The sequence below is a fragment of the Emys orbicularis genome, chromosome 11 (genome assembly GCF_028017835.1).
Source record: "Emys orbicularis isolate rEmyOrb1 chromosome 11, rEmyOrb1.hap1, whole genome shotgun sequence".
Taxonomy (NCBI): Eukaryota; Metazoa; Chordata; order Testudines; family Emydidae; genus Emys; species Emys orbicularis.
The window spans coordinates 70,541,830-70,560,895 of record NC_088693.1 but is presented as its reverse complement, the minus strand read 5'-3'; the positions used below and the strand labels follow the sequence as shown (position 1 = coordinate 70,560,895).

The following is a 19,066-nucleotide window of genomic DNA, read 5'->3' as shown; positions in this document are numbered from 1 at the left end:
ACGGGGCGCAGTAATGCAGGTGTGGCTTTGTTACTGGAAACACTATTTCAGTAGAAGGGTGGTGAAGCACTGGAATGGGTTACCTAGGGAGGCGGTGGAATCTCCTTCCTTAGATGTTTTTAAGGCCTGGCTTGACAAAGCCCTGGCTGGGATGATTTAGTTGGGGTTGGTCCTGCTTTGAGCAGGGGATTGGACTAGATGCCCTCCTGAGGTCCCTTCCAACCCTAATCTTCTATGATTCTAACACTCACACCCAGGCCAGGCTAACCTGGGTGCTCAGAACCAGGAACCAGTCACCCAGGTTAACTGAGCAGTAGAGTTCCCCTTAGAGTTCTCAGCATTTCTCCTAACTGCTCTTGTAAATAACTGTACTATCAGAGTGTGGTAACAGGAAAACTTAAAAAGAGGTAGGAGTCTAATTACACTGTATCTGGTATACAGCTTGGAAGTAATCCACCCTGTAATTGTTGCAAATACGTAAGACTAACAGAACACCTTTAGCAGCAATACTTTCCCGAGCATTATTAGCCTCACAGTGGGACCTAATGCTTGAGAATCAACTGGGGCCACTTAATTACATAGTTCAATCATTAACACTGAAATTACAGTGAGTGTTGCCCCTGCTTGACGCAAGGGTTTTATTTTCAAATAGCTACACATTCCCTGATAATAATTATACCTTGTACTTAAATAGCAATAAAATTGCTCCCTACTTTTTTTAAAGACTGGCGCTCTTTGGAGGTGGTGTAGGTATACATCTCCACACACCAAAGCAACCTGGCGGTTTTGTGCCATTCTGGCAATGCAAGTCAGCTGTAAACCCCGCTTAACTAGCCAGTGAAACTGTCCCCTAATGTTCTTTTTTGCTACATAGATATGCCAATTGTGGTTTCCAAGTCCCAGTCCTATTAATATCCACGTACAATCCAGCTTTATGGCTTACAAGGGCAGAGCCAGGAGACCACCACTGTGATATTCAGTTGAAGGATAAATTGAGAAGAAATGGAAACATTTAATTACTTCTATAACATGGAAGAACACATGGAAAAAACTTGGAAGTCAAATTCTCCCCTGTCATGCACATCATGTGCAGGCATGTGAGTGGGCGTGAGATGCTCCGCACCTCTGCGTACGTGGTTAGAAATGGAGCAATATGCCAAGGGAGACATACACTATGCCAGTCATGTTGAATGGAATCCAGGGAGCTACTTGGTTGCTTAAACCCCACCGTGGTCCACACAACTCCACGGACCCCTGTAAGCACCTCTCAGGAGAGAGCTCTAACCACTGGACTAGAGAGTCATTCTGTGTCTGGCCCAATCACCCTGTCTTTATTTATCCACAGTGGAACAGCTTCCACAGGAGAGACCGAGAGAGACCCCCACATCAGACTGTCCTGTAGCTCAGTGGTTAGAGCACGTTCCTGAGAGGTGGGAGACCCCCGTTCAAATCCTTTCTCCCGTCTGCCAGGAAGGGGGAATCTGAGCCTGGTTTGCTCACCTCCCAGGTGAGCGCTCAAACCAGCGGGCTAAAAGTTATTAAGTTGGCAGTGGCACCACCACCACCTTCTCCTCCAGCCATTTTGTGTAGTGGGGCAGGCACCTAATTCATTCCCGCAAGAAATTAGGTACCGAAGACAGGATCATGGGTTCCTGTTTGTGGATTGCTAGCAGAGCTAGGCACTTCCCTGCATCCTGGACTGAGGCCCCTATCACTGAGAAAGGGCAGGGCTTGGCATACTGGGGTCTCCCACGGGCTAGCTTAGACAGGGAGCTGCCTAGTGTCCTGGCTTTTGTGGATCCCATTCTTAGGTGCCCATCTCTTTCCATTCATTGTACAGGGAGCCTAGATGCCTAACTCAGGTTTTGTGTAGTTCAGTGTTGTTCCTGTGATAGTTTAGCTGCCTAAACGTTAGGTGTTGTGATGCTGAGTGGTGCAATGCAAAAGTCCCTTCCTGGATTCCACCCATTGTTAATCTAGTTTTTAGATGAATAATACTATTTAACCTCCTTGAATGTTATATAATGGCTTTACTTATGTCCAACCTAATCTTATTTGTATCAGTTCATATCCTGCAATCAGTAATTCCCTAGCCACCCTGTTGAAGTTGACCGTAACTATTATGTGTAAGAAGTCAGTGGGGCTGAGGGCAGAATTTGTCCAAATTAGTTTTCCTGCTGACTGTAGAGACTACAAAAGGTTAATACAAAGATGAGCAATATTATTTTTAGAGTCTGGAACTCTTTGAGAAGGATAATTGGAGATTTTTTTATTTGGAATATGTTAAGATCAGGATGCCTGAATTTGTAAAGCTACCAACAGGCTGCAGCCAAGCGTCTGTAAAAAATTACACCAAATTTTGTAGCTGTTCTGTGCAAGTGATTAAATACAGGCCACTGTTCATGCTCATAGAATCTCATTGTTCATTACTTGTCAAGACTCTAGCAGCCAGGGGACTAATTACCAATGGGATTCCAACTGCTACTGATGGGGTGGGAAAAAAGAAGCCTGCACAAAGAAAGATCTTGCTTTTTGCTCTAAAAATTGTCAGGCTCAGATGGATTTCTATTGGGAATTATTTCATTTCCATTGAATGCAAGTACTGTTGTAGGACGGATGAGTCAGTGCATAGGGTGGTGAACTGGGCCTCAGAAAACATGGGTTCCATTTCCAGCTGCGCCACAAAATTCTTGTGGGACCTTGGGTACGTCATGCAATCTTCCCTATGTCTCAATGCCCATTGGTAAAACTGGGGGATACTTCCTCACAGGGGTGGGGAGGATAAGAATACATGAATTATGGGAGTTGCTCAGGGACTGTAGTGGTTAGAGCCCAAAGAGGCCTATTTCTGAGGTATCACCACCTGTAGTAGTGAGTCAACATGCCCTTTCCCCCCGGGAAATAGCAGAAAAGAGAGGGTTTATTAAACCAGAATCAACTAGTTCTTCCCACTGTGCTCAGGGATAAGGTTCCCAAGGTCCTCCTATATGCAGTTAATCTCTCACATAAGCTTTTTTAGACTTATTTTTCCTTGCCCAGGTTTCTCTTCCAAGCTAGTATCACCTTCAGTACCAACACCCTTTCTAGAACTAACTGTGATGTAAGAGAGTATGCCTTTTATAGGGCCTCAGACTCCTCCCCTTCCCAGTATGCTTTGTTAAGAGGAGCTTGACAAGCAGGCTTTTCTTTCCCTTGGTCTTTCAATAGGACACACCTGTTTGGCAGCGTAATCTGACCATTTTCTAGGTAAGAACAAACCTCTCAGGGTTTATTTCTGGGTCTTTTTTTCCTGAAACCACTGTGCTCTGGTGTGGAAAACTGGGGAGAAAGGGAAGCCCTGACCTGACCCACCTTTCTCACAGGACTTTAGCTTTGGGATCCAAACAGAAGAATACAGGCAGTTTGTTTGAAAAAATTATCTTTTTTTTCCTCTGAGGCCCCTTCCCAGCGACTCTGTCACACAAGAATTAGAACAGCGGTGAATTGGTAGCCAGAGGAGGGCATGGGACACGGAAGTACTATGGTCTCATTGGACTGCCCTACCTAAAAGTGAGATGATGCAGGCTTCATTAGATGAAAATGCTGGCCGGCCTTCTAGAGTAATCCCGTGTAGCATGTGTTACAGTATTCTAGCCTTGCGAAAACAAAGGTATGTATAGGCACTATGATACCATGGTGATGATGAGCATTGTATATAAACTTAAATACTATGATCGAATACACATTATGAAGCCCACACCGAAAGGAAAGGCTGCAATCACTTGGCTAGTTAGAGATGAAAGCAAGTATTATCTGGAAATTTAGGCGCACACGTGAGTCCTATTAGACCTCCAGGTTTGTGAGCTAACTAGATAACAAGCAGCCATATTCCCTCTACTGAGGTGCAGTGTAACGTTTTTCATTTCCTCACTGTTTATTCCTCCCACCAAGCACCAGGACTGTGAGCTGGCAAGCTGTCGTAGAGGTTCCAGTCTTTGATAGATGTTGGGTAAAAGACCTCTGGAGGTATCACTGGCATACTGATGATACTGTACCCAGTAGTGGCTCTGGCTCGCAATCCCCTCCAAAGGCGTTAGAGCTGGTCCAGTCTCAGGTAAGTTTCTGTGGGTAAACTACTTTGTGAATAAATTGTGTCATTATTTGACTACTCTGTTGATCAAGTCATATTCAGTGCGTGATTCATTTAAGGATTTTTTTCTGTCAATTCCCTAAACAAGTTACTCGTGAATAAATGCTTTCATTATTTGACTCGCCGCACTCTAGCTGTTAAACAAGAAGGACAACAATAGCAAATGCCCAAGGGAGCCAACAATTAGAGGGCTGTCTGTCAGAAGCCTCTGGGGTCTCCCTGAAAGGAAGAGACGAGGCCATTTGAAGCTTCAGGTTCTGCTGCTACAAGCTTATACATACACAAACCACGACCCCAATCCTGCAAAGACTGAAGTGCATGAACGATGTCAGACATATGAGAAGTCCCACTGAAGTCAATGGATCTGTTACGTTGAAGTCAATGGAATTGCTCAGGTGCATAATGGAAGTCTTTGCAGAATGAGGGCTATAAGGTGTGCATATTTTTGAAAAGCTTAGTACAGGTCAGGCCAAATTTAGCCTAAAACCTAGGACCAATGGAAGTATTTCCATGGTTTCTTAAAGTTCCAATCTTTTTTTTTGTTTTAAATCTTCTTACAGTGTTAGCAACCTGAATATTGCAGCACTGTGGTTTGAGCTAGTCAAATATCACCAAACAGTATTCACAAACGCTCTTTGAAATAAACGCCATCCAAGTGAATTTCCTCTGTGTATGAGCTAACATTTGTATCTGTGAATGTTTGTGCATGGTGACATTTGTAGAAAGATAAAGTGCTGTGCTGGTCCTCATGTGAATAAACACATGTTTCTGTAACTAAATGTTGGTCAGCCTATGGTAGCCTACATTAAGTGCTTGGTAACAGCCCGTGGTCAGAGAAAAATTAAAAAGAGCCTTTATAACTGTTTTATTGGGAATTAGAATACACTAGACATACAGGTATGGAAAGCAGTTAGTTTTACAAAGCATCTAGGTTAATAACATAAAAATAAATAATTAAAGGCTCTTAACACGACATCAGTTTTTAAGCAAAATTCCTCATTGAAATCAATAAGGAGTTTTGCCTAAAAACTTGATGGTATGATATAGTCCTAAGTAATTCTTAAAAAACTCTTTAGAATAAATGATGCTTGAGAAAGTCAGTGGTCATTAGCTCTTAATCTTGTAGGAGTTAAATGTCACACTGGTGTCTCATCCTATTTGCAACTTTTTTTTCCCCATGGAACACACTTAGAAATATAGCCTTCCTCCAGAACTGGCCACAGATTTTTGTGTATGTTGTCTCTAATGTCCTCATCCCTCTTCAGAGAAATGGATCAATACGCTTCTTGTGATGTATTCCCAGATGAGATCTCCTCAAGGAAATAAATTACTTTTTCTTCTTTTTCCCTTTCTTTCCTCCCTTCTTTTCCCCTTTATCCTTTCCTTTTCCTTTTCCTTTTCCTACTTCCTCACCTTCCATCAGTGCTCTGGCTCGTGCTTTCCCCAGAGGTGTCTTGGCATACCAAACCTGGAGAATCAAATACGTGGTGAGAGGGGAGGAAAAAAAGCATGAAAGAACATTTAAGTAACTTTTGCATGTATGATGAAGTGTTCCTAACAAAAACCTTACAATTCTGGTTGGCTTGTGGAGAAGCTGAAACAAGATCCTTAGAACTCTTGAGAACACCATTATAACAAGAAGTGTAGCAATCATCTGCTTTCGGAGTCCCTCATTAACATGAACACTTAGCTGTGCCACTTGTGTTGCTATAGTTATGGGAGTGTTAGAACTTCATGATCAACCCTATTTCCAAGGGTATGTAGCTCTTGTCAAAATTACCTCTGATCTGCAAGTTGGCAGTATAAAGAGCATATTTTTTGGTAGTTCTCGAAATCTGTTCAGTTGTTTTTAATTTCAGTGGGAAAGTTAAATCATAATTTTTCAAAAGCTGTTTATTGGTTTCATGTGCTTGTTCATAGTCCTGTGTCTTGTAAATGGTTTTGTTTTGGTTGCTTTGCAAATTTGCAAAGCTCTTGGACTGTAATGGCAACCAGACCTCTCTGGGATATGTTAAAATAATTTAAAATGGCTGAATTGGTAATATTTGAAAATCACTTGTGCATAGGAAATAACCTTTTCCCAAACTTGAAGTGTGCGTGTCTGTATTAACAATGTCATGGTCCATTCTGCAGCTCAAGATGCGACTAGATATTGATGTGCATGATGAAAAAGCTATTAACTATGTTCATCTCTTTTGTTATGCCAGGAATGAATTTGGCTTTTTCCCTCTCAGAAGCCTAAGGACCAGTATCCTGATGTCTTGACTTCTGCCTCTCACCTCAGAATCCTACTTAGGTCAACTCCCATCTCTCTCTACTCCTCTCCATCCACACTTACACCTACACTATCTCCATTCACAATGGTGTTCACTCTGTTGGGGCTTGTAGTGTCTTGTGGATTAAATGCCTTAAACAGGTAAACAAAATGCATCAGTAGCAAAATGGCCAACTGGCTGTGGAACAGCCATAATATTGTGATGCACAATCTAACTATTCTGATTTAACTGAATACATATTCTTCAAACCTCTCTATCTTACCCCCTCTGCTAACTCTGCATTATACAAAATCTCACCCCAAACCAGGTGGGTTTGAATAATTAGGCTGTACTTTACTGTACTGGGGGTGAGGGCAGGGCAGAAAGGTCTAGTGATGGTGCACATATATTGTGGGCTAGTACAAACTTTTGAAGGGTTGCACCTTGAAACCGTCGGGCTGTTAGACTTCTCTGAAGAAATTCTGCATGGTGATGGAACTCTTAGGAACAGCTTATTAAGGACTAACTAAACAATGTGGCAGCATGTGGTAAATGTGAGGGAATATTGAGACCTACTCCAACCCGCTCTCCATATTGCTAGCAAAGGCCTTGCCTTATGTGGCAGGGTGGGGTTAATGATTTCCAGTGTCATAGAATCATAGAATATTAGGATTGGCAGAGACCTCAGGAGGTCATCTAGTCCAACCTCCTGCTCAAAGCGGGACCAACACCAACTGCTGTTGGTATCATCTGTTGTTTCCTTTTCCTTACTTTTGTATATTCAGTTTAATTAAATTATTAACCTATTTACTGGCATGTCCCCATGACAGTTTCTTCACAGATTCTGCAACTAGTGGAACTGCTCCAAGATATTACTGAAGCCAACCGCTTAGCAAGAATCCAAACTAGATTAGATTTTCTCTAATGAATAATAAGATACACAGTTAGGTTTCTGTTTATAAGAGATTTGAACCCTGAAGTTTCAGGGCATAAGCCAACAAATGACTTCCTTGAGTTAAGAAAGAACTTCCCCTGGGGGCATGCTGATCTATAATTATCAGTATAGGTTTTCTTGCACCTTTCTCTGAAGTATCTTGTACTGACTACTGTCCGGGAGAGGATGTTGGATCATTGGTTGATCCAATAAGGTGATCTGTTTGTTTCTACTTAACTATTTTGTATCAAACAGGTGCAGTAACTATGTCACTTTTTAAATGGGTGTATATAACTGAATTTAAGAAATCCTATTATCACCATTTCCCATTATTTATATTCATTTTGGGAACAGTGGCAGAACATAACCACATGTCAAATGGGGAGATTCATGTTCAGAGTGAATAGAAATCAAAGATTCATCAGTGTACTAATCCTCACTTTGAATACTGCTTTAAGTTTTAGTCACTTCACTTCAAAAAGGACAAAGCAACACAAAAGGTCCAGCAAAGAGCAATGAAAATGATTAGAGGCTCAGGGGACAGCCGCTTCCATGTGAGGAGAGATTAAAAGACTTGAATTAATTAATGTGAAAAAGAAAGCGAAGAGTGATCTCTGAATGTTACAGTGAAGGCCATTTTGGCAATCAGTTCCTCTGTGCCATGACACAAGAACACTACCTGACATTTAAAGGAAACAGATTTAAAACAGGTAAAAGGAAATACATTTGAAAGAAGGATATAGTTAATGCAAAGAAATCATTGCCACAGGATAGTGAGGGAAATATTTTAGCTAGATTCAAAATTATTTGATTGTTGTCAGCGTACTTTGTGCTGTGCAGTTATGTTTATAGGAATAACATCTGCTGTTTCACTAGCTCAGGCCTGGTCTACACGAGGAGGTGCGGAGGGATCGATCTAAGTTACGCAACTTCAGCTACGTGAATAACGTAGCTGAAGTCGACGTACTTAGATCTACTCACTGCGGTGTCTTCACTGTGGTAAGTTGACAGCTGACGCTTCCCCATCGACTCCGCTTCCGCTTCTCACTCTGGTGGAGTACCGGAGTCGACAGGAGAGTGCTCGGCGGTCGATTTATCGCATCTAGACTAGACGAAATAAATCGACCCCCGCTGGATCGATCGCTGCCCGTCGATCCAGCGGGTAATGTAGACAAGCCCTCAGTTAAAAAGTAACAACAAATATCAGGCCTCACATTTCAGGGCATAAGTGGATTGCTTCTTGGAGTTGGGAATGAATTTTTCCTGCTGTGATACAACACTGAAATATTAATCACACCTTGAGGTAAGATACTGGACAGATAGTAAGGGTGAGCAAAAAGACTAAAATGCCAAATAATACAAGCACTGACCATATTCATAGAGCCAAATGTTTCTGAATAGAAATTGGAGACTGTTCAACTGACTGGGGGAATGTGTGCACCAAGCTGAGATTAGACGTTGGAGAGAGATGTAAATGTCTCATGAGAGCAACCAGCCAACCAGTGACTGGGTTTAGACTCAGGTGATTGATGATCAGTGATTCAGTCATTTTTGTGTGTCGAAGTTGCTGGCAACTCTATACTGCTTGTTGCTGGAGAAGTAAAGAAAGAAAATCAGAGTGCAGCACTGACAGCTGTTAAAAGTTCCCTCTTCTGGCCTACATAATATTTGATTGTGTGTATGTAGGAGAAATGAGCGGCAGAGAGGGGCACTTACACGCTGCTATTGGTTGCATTGTAAGGGCCCTGTCCGGAACGGTGCGAGGTACTCTCAACATCCATTGCCTTCACCTTTGCTCAGTATGTGGTAGGTCTCTTGTACAGCGGAGAGGACAGCATGAGCAATTAGCAGACACAATGGCTCTAACCCAGTGAGACGCTCGGCACCAATCCCATTCAGATGCAGACACGTTCTAAGATGCAGCTTACTACAACTAGTCTGTAGCAGGTCATATTTTGGTTGTAGTTAGAGGACACACCTGTGGGAGGTGAAGTGAGAACACTGAAAGGGAGAGTGAAAGGAGCATTGTTTACGTAGATGTTAATTTCACCTTATACGTTTCTTCTTCCTCTTTGTACACTGGGTCCTGCCTGGCCAGGGAACTCAGGAACTCAGCAGCTGTCAGTGGCTTGTTAGTCATCTGCCTGAGGCGTCGTTCACTGAGGACAGTTTGCACTGCATAAACGATGTGTCCCTGGGTGAAACCATCGGAAACCTTTGCTAGGCAACTTATGTTCAATGATTTGGTGACAGCCCCTCCATTCTGTAGGATGATGTGTTTCCATAAGACTGTTCATCACCAACAGGAGAGGGAAGAGAAACCCAAAAAAATGTATTAAGGAGTTGGAAAAGCAATCTGAGTGACCTGGCTAATCGCTTTGAACCTAAGGTTCTTTCTGAGAAGGAAAATGAAAACATAGGACATCAGTACAATCAGCAAAACCAAAAGATTTGATTTTATATATATACAGATATTTATATATGCACCCTGTACATATTGGGGAAATACACAATTAAAATAAGCATATTTTGATCTACTCTGTATATATCTGTGTGTGTCTGTATATATGCATTCAGGTAATGTGGGCAGATTTTTAAACCAGGGTGCCTAAAGTTAGACACTTACATCCATGGCATGATTTTAATAGGTGCTTAGCCGGCAGTTTCCACTGCAGTCAATGAGAGGTACAAGGGCTCACTACTCTACTTTAGGTGTCTAAGGCCTGGAGCCTCCAAAGACTTGGGTACAATGTTTAAAATAATATGTGTGTGTCTTTGCAGGCGTAGGGCTATGTCTGTAAATACTACGGTGCATTAATCTCATGCCTTTGTCTTTTAGCTTGCAAACTCTGGAGGACAGGGACCATATTTTTCAGATTTTGAAAGCACCTAGCACTTTGTGGGTGCCACAAAAATATCATAATAAATAAGACAAACATCCTTCACCCTTTGCACGGTAACGCATATATCCCAAAGTCATGCTGATTACAAGCCTTATACCACCATAGATTCCACAGATTCTTAAACATGTCTCCCTAGAAAGTCTTTAAAAAAATATTTTCTTTGTCTGAAAAGTAAAACAAGTGAAAATAGTGACAGACAATCCTTAATAGAGGATTGAAATTGTAGTAGTGTAGTATGGTAGTGCAGTTTGTGCCACATGAGTGATCTGTGTTTGAAGACACAGTACATGGCATAATAATATGCGTGGGGAGAGTTACAATTATGAGACGGTTGCAGCATCTAATAATGGTCTTTGTGTAAGAGAAAAACTGCTTCACCTTTCCTTCTATTGTAATGTAGATATTATGGACTTTTAATCATAACCACTGACTTCGTTTTTCATTCTAGAAAACAGTGTTCTTCAACTTGATTTATACCTACTCTCAATAACTATTGGCTGAATCACTGATTCATAATAGGGAAATTGATACATGCAGCGGTGAACATTTATTTTGTGTTTCCGTGTGTTGTGCAGCGTAGCTTCCACTGCAGGCGAGGATCATGGATAAGAAGAGAAACTGATGCACATCATGACTAATATCAGATCTCCAGATGTAATGACTGCCATTGTGTGTTTGCTGTACCCCTACGGGGTATAAATGAAAGATCTTGTACTGTAGAAAAGTAGAAGGGCTACAGGCTACATGTGAAAATTGGGCATCTGTAGTTAGGAATGTCTGGTGTTTTAAGGCTGTTAGAAATCAGCTACAAAAATTCGATTGGACTCTCAAACTGGGGGACTGGCCATGCTAGGTGTTGAGTTCCTCATGCAAGCACTTTAGAATGTGGCAAGATTTCGTACAGTTTGTCGGTCTGATCTCAAGAATAAACTTACTGTTTGATGAAAATGTGGGTGATAATTTTAAAGGGGCAGTGTTAAATAATTAAGGCCCAAATTTTATCTACCTTAAAATTTAGACGGTGGTGACTTTTCTTTGCATGCTAAGATTAATGATTTAATCCCTTTTGGTTATAACTCTCCTTTGGATTCTAAATTAATGATGAGTAAAACCCATAAAATGGCGGTTAAGCCCCCAGCGGCTTATCTGAACTATTCAAACTCACTTTCTTCCATCTCCCTTCTCCACATCCTAGCCATGTCTCACTCCCCTAACTTAAGAAGAGCCTTATCTGTTATCAACTTGTCAGGGCTGCAGCATGCGTGTCCTACTGTTTTTATACAGTCTGGTCCTGTCTAGAGGCCAGTGTTCCATCTGCACTATGGAAATGATGGCATGTGGGACAGAGTTGCAACAGACTAGCCCTTAACACAGTTAAAAATTTGCTGTTTTGTGCACCAAACTGTGGTGAGCAAGCTTCTGAATGGTGGTACAACGCTGGGCTTCACTGAGCTGTTGTATGAGTTGGTAATTTGGTAAATGTATGATGCAGTCCTGTGTACTTTGTTTGCGGCACAATCATGTTGTAAACGAGTGCCCCAACATGACTAATTGTGGTACAGCTGGGACTTAAGTGGTTTGTTTTAATTCTGTTTTAATTCTGCCTGGGACTTCCACCACAAGTGATAAAATAGTATGAAGAAAGTCTGTTGTCTTAGCAATTGTGAGCAGCTGAGGTGCTTATGTTAACAGCCCCTGGCTCAGATAGGAGGGGATTGGTGGCAGGATATCCTCAGTGAGGAGTCCGATGAAAGATCCTTAGTTTTAGTCCTCTAGTTCACCACAGCACCTCATTCCAGACTTTTTCAGGAGCACGAAGGGGGACTGATTGGTCTATTAAGTTCCCTGGGGTCTGTAATTCAACCCAAATTGACCTAAATTAACCTAAATAGCCCTTGTGGTTTTGAAAGTCACTAAGTCTGGGCTCTTCTGAACCATGGGGAAGTGATTTCAAAAGATGAAAACACATAATTGAGAATGCTCTGCTACCAGCCCCTTCCCATTCCAATCAGGCAGCTATCCACTTACGTGCCTCAGCTGCTCACAGCTGTGCCAAGATATCAAAGGAAGAGAGGTGATCTTACTAATAGCTAGTGGGACTTAAGAGTGAATGTTGGAGAGCAGATTGCTGTGGAGTTTGGCAAGTCTTTTAAAATGTCTGTTTGATTCTTGTTTGTGGTTTTAAATTGTGTGAGTGCTCACAGAATTGATAGCCACAATGTATGACTATGAATGGGTAAATAACAAGCAACTCCAGGAAATTCACTGTTGAAGATAATACATGGGCTTAAATCTTAATGGTGACTTTTCTGGCATCTGCCAACTTTGCCTTGGAATCTTAAAGTTGATCTATAAACCTAAAAAAAGGATTTTTGATAGTGATAACCCAATCTTCCAAAAATGAAACTGTTTATGAATAGGACCTAAATTATGTTCTTTAAAATGTGGAACCCAGTTAGAAATAACAGCCGGTCAGACTCTACGTCCTGTAAAAAGTTGGGTTAAAATAAAAATGAGCACCCAGATGGGTTCTTGTCATTTATAGAGCCAAAAATAATAGTCCAAGTCCAGATTCAATGTATCTTAAACCTAAATACATAAAATGAAGTACAGCCACCGGAGAACAAAACTTTTTTCTTCATTTTTATGAGACTGATTATTTTAGCTTGTCTTATACCATAATGTTAACTGAAAATCTCAGGTGCCTAGGCGCACACAGTGTATGAGTTCAGATTAAATCATATTTTTGACAATAGCCAGATAAAGGCATCCCTCCTGTGGCATGTTATTGCTTTAGCATGTTTTCATATAAACAGCTGATCTTGATCTGCCATGATGATTTAATATACTTGCCAAATCTTGAAGCATAGTCTGGCCTGGGAATCAGAAGGATTTTTTTGTAAACTCTGCAGAAAGGTCGGAGGTTGGCATCAAAGGGACGTTGGGTAGTCCCCACAACCAGGACTCTGTCTTCTGCTTTCAAACTCTTCAGGATTTTGGGGAGATTCTTTTTCAGACGTTTAGGTTCCATCTTCAGGAGCAGATATAGATATAGATATATATGGGAAAAAAGTGAAATCTTAGCACCCATCCTTTAGAGTTAGGCAGGTGAAATAACTGTCCTAAAATAACACCTTCTGAATGCTCTATATAAAGAAAGCTTTATGGCTCTCTGTTGTCAGAGGTACACTTACATTTACACTTAGTGTAAAGAGAAGAGATACTCAGCATAAGTGGGACTAAGTTAAGCTTTTGCCTCCTGGGTCAAGACTGGCTATTGCAGGTTGAGTCAGCACTTAATTTCTATTATGAATTTATGACTTTTTTGACTTCCAGTGTTTCCCTGTTTCATCTGCAGGCACTGACTAATTGAAAGGCAGGAAGGAAGCTAGCTCTTTTATTTAAAAAAAAAAATCCCTTAATATCAGCTGGATAATATCCGTGTACTTGGTTAATTTCAATACCAAGAAAACTGCTAGGATTTGTAATGTTTGCTCTGGTATCTTGGAGATCTAGATTTACAAACAAGCAGCTGTGTTTTCAACGAGATAAGTGGGTTCCTCACATTCTGCCATGCTTTTAGCTTAGCAAGACTCCAAGTTCATAAACTTAAAGACTTGGCTGTGTAAACTTAGTACTTATTTATTTGCAATAGTTTGCAGTCATATTTCATCACAGATATTATATCACTAATGAGCAGGGCCCTGCAGAGTTTATATGTTGCTGTGGTCTTACTGTATCTTTAAAATTCATAAACTGATGCATGTAGATACAAAATAATCAGCTCTGCAAAGCAATGGATTGGGGTAAACATTTTAAAAGGGCCTAAGTGATTTGAGAGGCTAAGTTCTATTTTCAAAAGACACTTAGGGCCCACTATTTAAAGGTATTTAAGCACCCAAAGGGATTTTCAAAAGCACTTTGACCACAATGGGTGTTATGCACCAATGAGAGTTTGGTGCTTAGATACTTTTGAAAATCACATTAGGTGCCTAAATACCTTTAAAAATCTGGCCTCTAGGCATTGGGAGCCCAAATCTATTGAAAGTCAATGGGTCTTAGGCTCCCAAGTCACTTTTGGGTCTTTTGAACATTTTACTTTGTCTCCTTGTTTTTACTGTATGTCAGGCTGCAACATGGGACACCTTCACTTAGCTCTGGACTCAGCCTTCCATAGTGCAAATCCAGAGGAGACTACGTACTCCGAGGTACCTGAGTTTCAAGGATGGACTATATCCTGCCCTGTGAATGCCCTTGCCAGGCAAAGGTTTTCATCTGCTTGTACCAGCAGTTGCTGAAAGGAGGGACGTGCCTATTCTTTGGATTAAAGAGTACAAAGGAGGAGAAATTAGAAATGAAAGAAAACTCCGAACAATCAAGGGGAAGAGGAAATATCATTTTCCTCTAGTTTAGTTAGATAAAATATATATATTCTCTCTTTTTCTAAGTCATTCTTCAAAGTCACACTGAGAGTCTAAACAATGAGGAGTCCTTGTGGCACCTTAGAGACTAACAAATTTATTTGGGCATAAGCTTTCGTGGGCTAAAACCCATTTCATCCGATGCATGGAGTGGAAAATACAGTAGAGAGGTATAAATACACAGCATATGAAAAGATGGGAATTGCCTTACCAAGTGGGGGGTCAGTGCTAATGAGCTAATTCAATTAAGGTGGAAGAGCCTTATCTGTTATCAACTTGTCAGGGCTGCAGCATGCGTGTCCTACTGTTGCTTAATAATATTAGAACTGAAGTGTTAGTGGGCAACACAGTTTAGTGGTCTGAAATAAGGACTTCAAACAACAACCTCCTGAGTTCTTTACCCCAGCGTTGCCACTGATTAGTTAGGTAGCCTTTGGTGAGAGATTTCACTTCTCTGGCCCTGTTCATACTAGTCAGAGTATCACTGAAAGCACTTCTTAAAATAAAAGTTTGTGCTACCGGTGAGGACTGGCTCCACATAGTTGTGTTAAAAAGGGTTTGTAGCCAGTTCACACTAGCTGCACAACTGCCCAATATTTAGGGAGACATTTGGATTTTTACTTGCCTATCTTATAAGGATGTTGGAAGGAGTCCTCAATGTGAGTAAAGTGTTTTGAAAATGAAAACTGTTATTTGAGAGAATTATCATTATTAAATGGCACTAATTAGGCTCCGAAATTAGCACTTCGCTGAAATAAATGGTAGAGGTTAAACTATTACTGCTGGTTAGAGTTCCTGGTTTATAGGACGCTAATACATCCCTTCTACTGGGAAGGGTGTCTTGGCAACAGGAATTGTCAGATAATTAACCAAAAACAACAACAAAAAATTCTCCTCTGCTCTTTCCCCTGGTCTTTGTGGTAAGTCCTAATTCAGCCATTACATTTTGAGCAATCCATTTTTGGGTCGAGGTAGTAGCTTTCTGTATTTCCATTGATCTAGAGTCAGTTACATGTAGGAATCTTATTTTTAAAATCTAAATGACTGTACTAGTGCCAACCCTCCACCCCACAACACTGCCTACATTCACCGCTCCAGTGTGAAGCCTAGAAAGCCATTTTGGCATTAGTGTGTCTACAGCTCCTGTTGTGTATTGGAAAATAATGTACGTCCATTGTATTGAAGGGATATATACTGAAAGCTAATAATACTCCCATTCACTTTAAAAGAAAAATTTCTGCAGCAAGAAAGGCTGTTGAGCCGGGTACCCCGGCTTTCAGCTGTCTTCCAAATCTGGATTGGAGAATGTGGGGTGTATTGTGAAGATGCCCCAGGTTCCTGAAGAAAGATAGTGACTTTATTGCTTGCACCATTAGCAACTGGGTTACCATGACTGATTTAATACTTGACTGTCTGGCTGTCAATTCTGGGAAGGCAGGAAAGGGCTGACCCTGAAAGGAGGGCAATGGAGGCCAGTTTTATAATGGGCCTTCCACAAAATATAAGGTTTTCTATTATCACAATCTAAGCTATTGTGCCAAAATCATTGCCTGGAGAGGTGCACAATTGGCTCTCATTGACTGTATCCCAAGGCAGAATTTAGCTTACCATCTCCAGCTACCTTTCTGCTTTCTGCTACCTGTTTTCCTTGATTCCTCTTTCCCTATGCTGTCATTACTGTTGGGGGTTCTCTTATTGAGGCTTGCTCAGACTGCTTGTTATAGAATCCTGTAGCTGGTTCAGAATGTTGGATACAGCTTGTGCTATTTGTGTAGCAGTGGGATTAGAGACAAGTGAGCTCAGTCCTGGAGCCCATCTATTTCAATCAAGGAAATATGTGAATTTCCACTAAATGTGAACAGATCGGAGTGTAATTTATACAACTGTCCCTAGCATTGCATTTTGGAAGTTATATCAGGGCAAAATTCTGTCCTTAGATGCGCACAGACTGCTGCTAATGAAGCCAGTAGACAAAGGCTATGAACACTCAAGGCAGTATTTGTCCCACAATCTTCTTTACAATAGTAGTTGCAACCAAGATTTGAGAATTAGGGAATTATTTGCTTTCAGTATGGTATGTCAGCCACCAGAGGGCATCAATTACCACATACGCAAGTCATAAAATAAGCACTCTAAACAGCTTGTGAAATGACAGGCTAATCTAAGACAGTTACTAGGTCATCAGTATCTTAAAAATATTGCATTTGTGTCCTGACAAAAAATACAAGCTACCTTAAAAAAAAAAAAATTAAAAAATGGTTCAGTTTGACATAGAATCAAAAGAATCAATTGTGGCTAAAGTCCTGAAAGCTTTGTGAATTGAATGAGTATTTCACATGTGACCCTGTTTGCAGTTGTACAAGTTGCTTTATATGAAACACAGTGTGTTTCTGCATGGTTTTTTTTTTCTTTTCTTTACTAGTGGGAAATTGCTGATTATGGAAAGGAAAGAAAGTAATTAAAACAGGAATTGCAGGAGGTAAATAAAAATCTGTTAACTTAACTGTTTGGCCTATACTCTTGGTTTTTACAGTGCAGATTTGTCCTTGTTCCTTTATTATTGATAAATAAAGCTGAATAATTTAAGCTTGTCTTAAGTCTCAGTTTCTTCCTTTGTCTTTTTTAGGTCTCCCATTTTTCTTTCATTGTTTTTTCTCTTGCTGTGCCATCAGCACTCATGAGCACTGGGCAAATTACTTTTAAATAAGGCCAGTTTAGGTGACTTCTTCAAGAGCTTGTGAGAGGTCATGAGACTTTCTTTAAAAAAGTAAAAGTGAGGCAAGCTATTATAAAGTGAGCATTGGCAGGTCTGGTTGTAGTGGTACACGTTACACTGGGAAATGCCCCGGTTCGCTTGGGTCAGGTCTACTACGGTATGTGAAATTGTTATAGGGTTAGAAATCAAACAGGAGCCCCTCACCTCTTTTTCAGACTTTGGCACTTTTTTGTAGAATGTTTTCTCTGCGTCTCCAATCCAGATGACTGAAGGCTGTAGCTGCTTAGCCACCTAGGAGAAATGAGGGGAAATATATTAAGTTAATTAAAATGGTTAAAATTTCAAATCTGCCCTGTCTGCGCTTACTATTATAGTGGCTATATCTCACCAAATCAATTCCCTTGGCATTGCACGAGCCTTGGATATTGGTGCACTGTGGTCCCTCCTAGTCTCTGCCTGTGGCACACAGTAGTTTAATCTCCCAAGGGCTGTACTGCTTTTGTCTAATCCAGGGATAACTGGTGGGGTAGAGTGGCCTGTGATGTGCAGGAGGTCAGAAAAGATGATCTCTAGTCCTAGCTGAACTCTGATTCTACATCCACATTTAGGTATCAAAATAGACTGTTTTCTTCCCCCAGAAGTGCTGAGTGCTTGTAGCTGCCATTGGCTTTATTGTTGAGCACTTTTTGGCCAATCGTGCCTCTTTTATTTAGGAATCTAACGTAATGGACTGAGCCATGGCTTGAAAATTTTGGCCAATATGTTTATCTCACATTAATTGCTACAATCACTTGGCTTAAATTCAATACCAAACTCCTAGTACATTGTGGTGACGTGCTATCTATTTTATTTGTGCAACAAGAGGCCTGCACTGCAGCATTACACGATGTATTTAAGCAAAATAGGCTTATGTGAAATGTCAGCATTCACAAGAATCCTAGAATATCAGGGTTGGAAGGGACCTCAGGAGGTCATCTAGTCCAACCCCCTGCTCAAAGCAGGACCAATCCCCAACTAAATCAATATTGCTCAGGCATGCAGGAGTGAAATCAGGCACCACACAATTAGCAGCTTAGCTAAGAACTAAGACAATATATTAAGTTTGGGTGCGCATATTAATGTGTTTTCTACATCAAAACTTGGATGTACTATACCTCTGGCTCACAGCAGGATGGCAGCAATGCTACAGGCTTTTTCATAACTGCACTTCCTATTGCTATAGTAACCCTAGTGGTTTAGGAATTCTGCTGCCAAGTATTAATCACATTGCAGTTGTTGCTGTCCTAGCTCTGTTAGATCGCTCCGTGATGGACGTGCTGGCTGTATGAGTAAATTGTAACTAGGATTAGTTTTTCTGCCATGCTCTTGTTCCATTCGACTTCTTCAGGTGAAGCTGTTGCTACTGGAAAGGGGGATGTAAATATTAGAAGCTTGTCTGCATTGTACTAATGTATGATTAATGACCATTCCAGGAGTTACACTCACTTGGGATGTGGGAGATCCAGGTTCAAGTCCCTGTTCCAAATAGGGTGACCAGACAGCAAATGTGAAAAATCAGGACAGGGGATGGGGGGGTAATAGGAGCCTATATAAGAAAAAGACCCAAAAATTGGGACTGTCACTATAAAATCGGGACATCTGGTCACCCTAGTTCCAAAGTAGGCAGAGGAGGGATTTGAACCAGGGGTTTCTCACATCCCAAGTGATT

At 41.1% G+C, this 19,066-nt stretch overlaps 1 protein-coding gene across 1 annotated transcript in view; it reads right to left on the bottom strand.

Moving 5' to 3' along the window:
- Nucleotides 1–5,456: 5,456 nt before the first annotated feature.
- IQCA1 (IQ motif containing with AAA domain 1) overlaps nt 5,457–19,066 on the bottom strand; it is a 157,739-nt gene continuing 144,129 nt past the window's right edge. Inside the window, exons 16-19 of the mRNA XM_065413010.1 lie at nt 17,563–17,649; nt 13,075–13,252; nt 9,369–9,607; nt 5,457–5,597 (exon numbers count right to left, since the gene is read on the bottom strand). Coding sequence (XP_065269082.1) covers nt 5,457–5,597; nt 9,369–9,607; nt 13,075–13,252; nt 17,563–17,649 — 645 coding nt within the window. The remainder of the gene's footprint in view (nt 5,598–9,368; nt 9,608–13,074; nt 13,253–17,562; nt 17,650–19,066) is intronic.